Source organism: Lates calcarifer, linkage group LG21, assembly GCF_001640805.2.
Source record: "Lates calcarifer isolate ASB-BC8 linkage group LG21, TLL_Latcal_v3, whole genome shotgun sequence".
Taxonomy (NCBI): domain Eukaryota; kingdom Metazoa; phylum Chordata; class Actinopteri; family Centropomidae; genus Lates; species Lates calcarifer.
Window position 1 is genome coordinate 10,059,528 of NC_066853.1, and position 10,895 is coordinate 10,070,422.

The 10,895-nt window shown below is 41.7% G+C and overlaps 1 protein-coding gene across 1 annotated transcript in view; it reads right to left on the minus strand.

Annotated features, from left to right (window-relative positions):
• LOC108888405 (cGMP-inhibited 3',5'-cyclic phosphodiesterase 3A) overlaps window positions 1–10,692 on the minus strand; it is a 51,976-nt gene extending 41,284 nt beyond the window's left edge. The window contains exon 1 of the mRNA XM_051078885.1: window positions 6,329–10,692. Coding sequence (XP_050934842.1) covers window positions 6,329–7,249 — 921 coding nt within the window. The 5' untranslated portion in view covers window positions 7,250–10,692. The remainder of the gene's footprint in view (window positions 1–6,328) is intronic.
• Between the last annotated feature and the right edge of the window lie 203 nt (window positions 10,693–10,895).

Below are 10,895 nucleotides of genomic sequence, written 5' to 3' on the forward strand. Positions count from 1 at the left end.
CCAAGTGTATCAGAGTGAATAAAACATGGCAAAATATTAGTTACCTCATACATCTTGTAAGTGCTCTGTAAATTCTGCCCTAAAACCAAGATGTAATAAAACTCTAAGGTCTACTCACATTTAGTTTCTTCCTGTCCCTTTCTGCAGGGCACAAAAAAGGGCCTCTTGTTATGGAGGTACCTAGATTACTTCCTTGACTGGTGCAGCACTGACAGATCATTCTCAGTATCTAGGACGCTCTTTTAAGTGTGTGCCTTATGAAAAGTTTAGAGGTAATGTCTGCAAGAAATACGGAAAAACCACATCTGAAAGTAATTACATGAACCGTCCATCCATCCATTAGCTGTACTGCTTATCCTTTGAGGGTCACAGGGAATTACATAAATCTAAATTGTTCAATTACCTGCTTTAAAAAAACACAAAAATGATCTGATTTTGTCTATTTTTGTTGTGCTGGTTTAAAAAAAATGAATTGCAGTACAAAATGATCTAGAAACTGAAGCTCAACTGGGCAGTTAATGTTGGCTTTCCATGAAGTGTCTTACTTGCATAGCTTCACCATACTTCATTTGCCTTAATCACTGTGTTTACCTAATCTTATTTCTTATTTTCTTTCTAACCATATTGTAGTTGCAATGCATCATGGGGTGGGGATGGGGGTGAGGGTCACTGAACATAATCCTGGGTTTTGCAGAATCATCCAGCAACAATATTATCTCTGGCAAAAAGGCTTGTTAAAACTTCACTGTATTATCTATTTATTAGACATAAAAACAATATTCTCTGTTATCTCAAGGAAGATATAAAAAGCCCTGATGCCACTCAAAGTGAGATAGCTCTGGCAACGGGAACAGGTTGTGTGTCTCCCTGGAAATGTATGTGCGTCAATGAAAGAATGTGGGCCTTCCCTCAAATAGATTTCAGAGCACATGTTTCTGCTTTAAAATCTGTCTCCCTCCCTCCCCCTCCCCTCTCCCATCTGACATAGATACTGTATATGATGATTAGATGATGAATATGCTATGTGGTACAGTATAGCTTTATTCAAGGGCTGACCCCCATCTTCAAATGACCAAAGATGACAAGACGACCGATTAGTTTCACCCTGCTGAGGCTTTGTACGTTAACATGGGATGATGCAGTGCAACTTCTCTGAACTTTTTTGTTGGACTTGTGCTAGCATTTGAGTAATGCACTATCGTCATTGTGTAACAGAGAGGAGAAGAAAACTGCATGGTGAAACATCAAAAAGCAAAACACTTGGAAACATTGCTGATTTTTTTTTTTTTTAGACATTCTATTTATGGCTGTTGTTATCTCATGTAGAGCAAATGCTTTTCAATTGCATGTGACCCAAAAACCACTAGCAGAGGCCCTTTCCCCCGAAAATCCCCATCCCACTGAGACCCTGGCTAAAAGACAAACAACTTCTGTCAAAACACAAGGCCTCTGTGTGGAGCTAGTCCAGAAAGATCATAACCAAGTAAAATTCATGTCAAAATTCTCAAATATTAAGACTCAACGTGGAATCGTGTTCATACCGTAAAAACCTGTCATTACCTCAATATAAGCACATTTGGTCTATGTAACAGTACAACAGCAAAACAATAAATCCCATTCACCTTAAAAAGAAAAAAAAACACAGAAATAAAGCCACGGAGTCGAGCCAGTGCTATTTTCCAGCTTCCAGTTCAGCAGAGTGCCTGTCTTGCCTCTGGCTTGGCAGGCTGCACCAGCCTGCTTCATAAATACTGCACAACCAACGCTTGATGAAAACCCCCCACTTCTCTCAGGTACAACTGCACTCTGGAGAGCTTCATTATCTACAGTATGGATAAACTGTACCTACAAACTGTGCGTGTTCATGTCAGGGAGAGACTTTTAGGGTGAGGGAGGGGGGAGAAAGAAAATACCGTAACTGATTGGACTAATTTGTTAAATGCCTTGAAATGTCAGTTCTGTAACACGGAAAGCGAACGGACAAACAAATGGCAGGTTTCCGAAGTAGCCAATGACTGACCAGGCTACACAAATGAAGCGTGTGGGTATGTTCATGCAAAGGTAGTGTCAGGCACTTTGAAAACACGCAGTAGTAGCAGGACGTAAGGAAATGTACAATTTAATCTTAAAATACTGAATAATTAGGAGCTCTTAACTCTGGGGTCCTGAGCCCATATGTATTGTCACTGACAGACAGGTGTAGTGTTCACACCTCTAGTTAAGGCGAAGGATTTCACATATTTAAGAGAAAGTGCAAATAGAATAGATGTTTCACTCCATCGTGTAAACTTTTGAGGACAATATACAGAGAATATACTTTACACTTACAAGTTGAACACACAGATATGTTAAAGGAAAGTAGATCTAGTGCACTAGGTAGAAAATAAGGAATGACTTCAGACAGGCTGGGTCACAGAATATTGCTACAACTATATGTTATTACTGACTTCATAATAATATTGCTAAATACTTGTTTCTGACTAGATGGCATGTGTTTTAAATACCATTCTAAATCACAGAGTAAGATGTATTAAATTGCAGGCTATAGGTTATTCTAACCCTTGGTAAAACCAGCTACCATTAAAACTGTAAGGCCTATTTAAGTGACATTTTTATACTGACAGGGAGACTGAAATGTAGAAGGGGTTGCTGACAGTGAAGAGACAACAGAGATTTATCACCCAGCTCTGCGGCTTTTTAGCGTCTTGTAATATTTGCTAATTGTTGTGGCCTTACAGACGGCACATTTATTGTTTTGGTTCAGGCTCAGTGCTCTCATCAAAACTGTTTACAGCTGCAGCACACAACTGTTTTTAGCACACAAACGCTGACAAAGTACTGTATATTGTTAGACTGCAAGCATCAGACAGACAAAGTTGTGGACTAATTGGGGCAGAAAGTTGAATCTCTCTGAAGGTAGAGACCAAAGAGCAGAAAGAACAGAGCATCATAATGTAATATTATCATACATATATACTGTAAAACTCTTTATATACAAGCACACTTTCTATGAAAACTACAAAGAATCAATAATCTAGAAAGTGGTGTACTTTGGTAGCATCCAAAGTGCAATCCATTTGTTTGTGTTCATCCCTTTCTGTGCCCTACATCAATCTCCATGTTCCTCTCACTGGTCCCACAGATTACACAGTGATGCTACAAGAGGACACGCTGTCCTCAGCATCTGGTCAATTGTGAACCTTTTTTTTTTTTTTTTTTTTTTTTTTTTTTTTTTTTTTTTAAGTTCAATTTGTCATCACTGCTGTTCCAGACATTTCGGGGTAGAATGGGTAATGGAGCTGTTCTAATAGTTCTGATAGTCCACTAACTCAGCGTTCCCTGGAAACCAGTTAGCAATGAACAACCAAGCATTGAGAGTTGGACAGCTGATGTGGGATCAGCTTGATTTTATAAATGAGGGAATGAAATTTGTGAGATGAGACAAAGTATGTGATTCCAGATCAGGGCAGTCGGAAAGTTGAAGATGGTCTGATGCAGTGGGGCCCTTGGTGGCTCACCATCACCCAAACAGAATGAGTACAATCACAGGTAAACTACACTTCAAATGGAGACAGTAATTTCAGGCTTCCTCATAAAAGGCTAAATCTATGGGAGTGGCTATAAGAGTGATTGCTTAACACCTTGATTAGCAACACCACTAGAGTGACTTTATTTAGAAAGGTAGGGGTCATTATTTTCAGTTTTAGTAAAAATCAATGATACAACAGTACAAAAATCTGGTTTAAAACCGCCAATAATGATTTTTTTCTTAGTTGTCCTCATCACCAAATCATGGTAACTGTAAACCCCCTTTGCAGTGAGAACATAAAACATAAGAGAACATAAAATCAATGTGAAATCATTTTTAGATTGATCTGCAATACAAAGAAATCCAGTAAAATGTGCATTAACCAAAAATGGTACACCTATACAAAATATGGAGGCTAGTGTATAAGCACACACAAAGTATTGATTTACTGTGTAAGGTGTATATACATCTGAGTGTTTACCCTGTCAACTACAATTACACCAATCAAAAGGAGAGAACTGATGAACCTTTAATTACTACTACTAAGCTATTTCTATATTTTCCATGCCTTTTATCTAAGTCATACATGGATGAGTGTGACACATGATCATTCACTCAGGATGATCACTGTGAATCGCCACTGTACATGCATAGATATGTATGGATCCCCATCTCTGTCTCTCATGTGGCAACAGTATCACCAGCTACTCTTTTACCCCCACCCCCTAAATGTATCTGTTTTATCTCAGTCTGTCACTAGAGGGCATTGGCACATTAAGGGGCAAAGACTGCAGGAGAATAACCTTCAGTAGAGGAGACATTTGTGGGTGTGAAGGGATGATCAGTTTCAGGTATCACTGTGACATCAACCTCTCCTTACGTAACAGCTTATCCAGATATGTTGATTATGATGTATTTGATGCTCAGAGCACCAGTTATGACCTGAGTGAATGAATGAATGAATGAGTGAGCCAATGAACATGCGTACGAGTTAGTTTATCATGCTGTTGTCAGATTATTATTCATGCTTTCCTTCCTTCTCTGGTTTTTCTGATGCATTTACATTCATAAACTTCACTTCTGTACGTTTGTGTTACCAAATAGATTATTATGGCTGAATTTGTATCCAGCTCACTTTTAGCATAGAAAATTGTCTTCAGTGATTATAAATATAACACAGCAGCTGAAGCACAAAATATAGATTTGATGTGGATGTAAGGCTAATCCTGCAGGGCATGCCAGGGCATGAAAAGTGCTTAAAATTGGGTCACAGTTTTTTTGGTGAACACTCAACTTTCTGTCAAGTCATAGTGTAGCTCTAAAAAGTGTGGGTTTCAGGTGATACCCATTACTGCAAAGTAGATAGTCTAGTTGGCGTCTTGGTAAAGATACAGCATTGGAGTTAAGCTAAATATTGTAGATAGGTTTAGTGCATGAAGAACTACATATAAATATATTTATATAGATATAGGGGATGTGGAACACTATTTGTTTTATTCAAAGTAACGTTGTCATTGTAGAAAAAAGGGAACATACAAAAAATTCCTGATTACTTCAACTGCTGGTCATCTTAATACATGCCATTCATTTAAAAAAGAGCACTTTGCATTAATGAAAGCACAATTCTCTCTGTAAAACATGGAGGTAGATATGTAATGGTATGTCAGCGCACAGCCAGGAGTCAATCACAGCTCTGTAAGACACATTTTTACACCTGCACATTTTAAATCAGGACATGAACAAGATGATATGCCAGTTCCAACAAGATGATCCTCAACAGTGTCATAATCAACAATATAAATATTTATTGAAACATAAACTCGCGCAATTTAAGAAAGTATGTTCATAAGATGAAATCGGTGCTATTTTGGGATGTGAGCAACTCAAGTCAAATAACAGTGATGTGCTTCAAGCTCCAAGTTAGCTCACTGAACCAGTATACAGAGGCAGAGCGCATCCACCTCATTCATGGATTTTTTGGTCACATCCAGCTAATTGTCATGGTCACATTAAACATCTCCTCTACCCATTCACTACACTGGGAGTTGTTTCCAAAAATGTCCACAGGCCTTTAAGATCGGTGCGGTCAGTTCAGTTCAAATCACCCGTGACTATTCAGCGTCCTCTCTTCCCTCTGACACTGCATCAACAATCTGAACACACCAAGATGAGGTTCTTATAAGGACACGCTTGTATCAAATTTTGGCTCCATAATGTGCAAAGTTTGGGAACACGTGCACCACAGCACTGGCCAGCGCCCAGGATAAACAGAGGCTTTCAAAATATTTAGATGTGACCTCACACCTGTGCACGCGCACAGACACGCGCACGCACCACGGGCACACAGTAACTTGGCATGCTAAGTGCACCATCCATTTGCTTATCAGCAGCACAAACATAGCGCACAGCACAACGGTGATGACCAAATTAACAGCGGTGTCGGGGTGAAGGTAAACAGAGGTGTGTGCGCGGTGTGGATGATGTTGCTATTCAAAACACCCTATCAGGCGTAAATCACAAAAACAAGAGTGACATAGAAACTGTAGTTGTGTGCATATGGAGCAAACAAATCATTAGAATCATAATAATAAGGCTTGATACAACTAGCTCTGTTATCCCGGTTGGCCCGATATCGTAAGGGAAACGCGCGTAAAGCTGTCACATGCCATCAGAGACAGAGAGAGGACACCAAAAAGCGTTACAGGCCCGAGGTAGTTGAAAGGTCATAAGCAAAACAAGAGCAAAACACTCACTAGGATATCGCTCTGGTTCGGACGTCCAAAGTTGGACGTGTCTTACCTGGTCCCGCGGAATGCACGGCAGCGAAGTCCTGCGGTGGGACTTGCTGTTGCTCTGACTGTGAGCCATCATTTCCGAGGCCGCTATGGAGCTGGACCTCCGTCTCCTTTTGAAGACAGGGATGTCCTCCTCCTTCGCCCCGGTCACAGAGCCACAGCACCCCGTCCCGCTGGTCCCTGAGGCCGGCAGGAGCCGGTCAGCATACCTCGCAAGCAAAACCCCCAGCAGTCCCAGCAGGTAGGCCAGGTAGGGTCTCCAGCTGGCCCGGACTCTGCTCAGAGAGACGAGGGAGACGGCCCTGATGACGCTAATGAAGACGAGGATCGACACTCCTTGACCCAGCCGGACGACCAGCAGAGCCCCGCTGCCCAGGCAGCCGAGGACTACCAGGGTCGCGGGGAGGGACAGCAGCTGCTCCTCGCTGCCGCCGCGCAGGAGGGACTGAGCCGCGGCTTCGCCCAAGTGGCACACCGCTAACAAAAAAAACGCGGAACGGACGCGCACCCCGCAGCGAATCAGATACAGCCCGACCCAAAAGAAGGCACATACGAGAGTAAAAACCGGAGAGACGCTGTAACACGCAGTCAAAAGCAGCTCCACAGCGCAGCCCGCCGCGAAATGAAGACGAGAGCCGGAGTCGCTGCTATTTCCGTTGCTGCTGCTGCTGCTGCTGCCTGCATCCCAGTCGACCAATCTGAGCAGCAGAGCGAGAATAACGGAGACGGAGGCAACGCAGACCGCAGACGACACTCCTCGGCAAGTCCATGTCACGGCGAGTCTCACCCACGACTGGCTCCCTGCGTCCTGGTGCAACGGGGTGACACATGTCTTCACGTAGCCGTTGCGCTCCAACGCTGCCCGGGGATATTTTTCATGAGCGCTTCTTGATGAACCTCTGTCGCTGTCTGCCTCCAAGGCCATCGCTATCAGTCAAGCGGAATGCTGCGCTGACCGTCACGGGGGGTCGAAAAAATAATAGATTTAAGTCTCTGTGTGAGTGTCTGAGTCTACATGTTCCACCTGTGAATTCCCATGACAGTGGACGTTGTGTGTCTAAAATATTGGTCAGTGATGTTTGCCTCCCAGAACGAAAATTCAAGAAGTTTGAGTGAGTAATTTAAAAACTGCCAAATCATGGGCTTCACAACTTTTCCTCTCAGTTTTGTTGTTCAGAACTTCCCCATTTACATTTGGTCTACCATTGAGTTGCCCCTGGTAGTCAACCAGTGAACCAAAAAAGCAACCTCTGGCGTTTCACACATCTAGGCCACTGCCTCTACTCCTCCACATAGTCTCTCTCTCTCTCTCTCGTTCTCTCCCCTCCCACTAGACACTAACCCTTTTTTTGTGCCGCTCCGGTGATTCCTCCGTCACGTTTTTAGCTCTTCCCAGTGTTTTCTATTCACTCTGCAGGCTGCACAGTCTGGCCCCTGGATGTGACTCAGTTCGCTGTGGATGGATGCCATGTTTACGTGAAGATTTCCTGGCCTGTTCTGCAAGATGGAGCAGCTCATTATAAGAATTAACTGTAGTAATCCTGTAATACATTTTGGAGATGTTCTCCACTGTATAAATATGACAGGAGATCAAAAAGGAATATCATACTTTTACCGCACAACTTTAAACAATATCATTTATCAGTCTAAGGTCACGGCAAACTCACATGTCAAACACACCATGCTGCAAAGGGAATCTGTATGAATTTCTTATTTACACAATATCTTCAGTGCCTGGGGAAGTCATTTATTGCACTTTCCTTTAGCCTGGTGACATGCACTTACTACACAAGTCATTTTCATGGATGTACTCTGGATGTACTTCCAAGAAAAAGTCAGACACACCATAAAAATGAGAAAAGTGCAATCCAGCAAACATCAAAAAGCAGAATTTAGCTCTGGTAATAATCATCTTGCTACCCACGATTTATTTTTTTTCTGGATTAAAATCCCAAATCATATCATCCTCTGCCTCCCGTGCAGCAGGCTGCATGGCCTAGGACAAGTTAGCAGCCTTCACCTGTTTGCCCTACATTTTATGAGAGGATTTAAAAGGATGCGATGCAATCTCATAAAGCTATTTGAAGTCTGTCGTTTTACTAATTCAACTATATAAATTTGTTCTCTGAATAGAAAAATATTTCAAATTCTCTATTACGTCTGGATTGTCAGTCAAAAACATCTGTCAACACATCTGTCTAATAGATCGGGTGCAGTTTGTTGTGTGCGTATATATGCATCAGAAATTTATGAGGCGACTTCTCTCTTCCATCTGAGTTATGATGTAACGTTTTATTACAGTGGTGTTATACAACATGGGTCAGTGCAATCAGGGCATAAATCTCATGTTTAAGTCATCCCATCACAATGGCCGGTGGACATTTGCCAGTACCTACTGCTCATTTTTATTTAAGCTCCGTTGAAACCTGTGGATGTCAGAGGGGCTGAGGGCGGACAAAGGTAATGCAGAAAAGAGTTTCGTTTTTGCTTCGATTTGTTTTATTTATTTACAGAGACACTGTTATTTTTAGTTAACTCAGTCTGCAACTGTGCAAACCTTTGCAAAGACACACAAAAAAATAAATAAATCACTGAGCTATGATGTGGTCCAACATATGGCAACCCCTAGGTGCACTGAAGGGACAGGCTCAGTCTAGGCTGGCTCCATCAGGGTTCAGCCCTGTCGGCAGTAACACACTGTAAATCACATTTTGACAAATGTAGCCGTGATAATAACATTCTTTGCCCTTTGCCCTTTTAGAGACGTTGTCCAGACACACTCCTCCAGTTGTACTGAGGAAGTGTTGTAACAGTGTCATCTATCATTGTGAAGTGCTTAAAGAGAAGTGGATGTGTGTGCATGTGTGTCGTCATTGGCTTTCATCAAGTTATCTGTATGTGGCTGCTTACACAACCACAGTTATACATCCTGAAGTACACATTCATACTGTCACACTGTGTAAATGTTCCGCTTTATGTTTTGACCTGTCGGAGTGGATGATGGCGCTTCTTCACAAAATGTTCCTGTAAGCTTGTGTAACGTCTATGACACCGGCAGTTCATGTCCATGTCCATGTACATGGAATGTAATCTAATGATTTCATGCGCATGGAAGCAAATTTCCCATTATTTTCGTGACAGGGAGCACGGCGTTCAAACTCACGTATTTCAAGTGGAAAAGTAGTTTTTGAATGAAGTGCTACATTCATTAACAGAGGTAGAGTCATTTCCCATTTTAATATCAAGTTACAGAGAACTTCTAACATACACTGGAATGAAAAATACATTTTGCCAAGTTCTAGCCTGTGTCCCTGTGTTAATTGTTCATGTGCATTATCATTTATTACAATCTAATCATGTCAAAAAATAAGTTTTGATACCCCATCTTGATTCATGGGTAGTTTCATAAATTGAGGTGAAATGTGAGGTGGGTTGACTAGCTAACCCCGCCCGTCATATGAAACCACATATGAAGGATTTGATTTAAATCCGTCTCGCCGATCTGCAACAGACTTGAAACTTTCAGCTGAGGGTGGGGATATATTACCTCTGGGCCTGGTGTTGTTCGTCTTTAACCGCACCTTTAGTAACAGAATCATAGACGTACACACAAGAGAAAGCAGGATGTTTTCCTTATGTGCAACGAATCTGCATGGTAGGGTATGTGACTTTTGGCACTTGAAGTGGTGGAGTGCGAAAATCAGTTCAGTTATGATCAAAACAGTGGTAATTTTCACGTCATTACCTCAGTGTAGTAAATGACATTCAAGATATAGACCTCCCCAAAAATAGAACTTCAAATATTTTCCCCAACATTGCTTCTAGTTGATGTAACACAGTGTACATGTATTAAAAGTACACCAGGTACAATCATGAACACAAATGATATGAAACACTGCAAGTTTCCAACTTTCGTGGTGACTCAAATGATGACAGTTTTTAAAATTTTGTTATGGTTGACTAATTAGCTTTGTCATGGTTAAGTTAGACCTCTGGGCTCTAAATATTTGGACCCGCACAGAGAGGAATGAGAGATGCAGCACATTTTAAGAACATCTAGAGTGGGTTCTCTTCTCTTCTGTTATTTGAGTCAACCTTTTAAGTTTAAATGGCTGCATTTGTGAGGAAAATGTTTAAACACGTCAGTTCTCTCACACATAACACCCACACACACATTTGAATGTACACATGCACATTGCATTGTTACGCATTTCACTGACACATCACTTCGCTTTACCTTGTGGCTGTGAAAATGTAAACCAAAACTGACTGTGCATGTCACTGCCTTTGGTTTATCGCCTGACGCACACGTGTACAGTTTACAACCTTGTCCCACAGTAAGCATTCTTGAATAAACTTCTCCTTTTTTCGCCATCACAGAGTGTGTTTCTGTTGTCATAACCTTTTTGGATAATGGCACATAAAACTATCCATCATGTTCTGACACATTGAGAGACGTCATTGGCCAGTTGTCTGGCTGCCAGAGACAACAGGCTGCCTGTGCTTGTGCCTGTTAAAGGAGAACACAGGCTTTGTTGCTGCCCGTGTGTGTGTGTAAACATATATATATA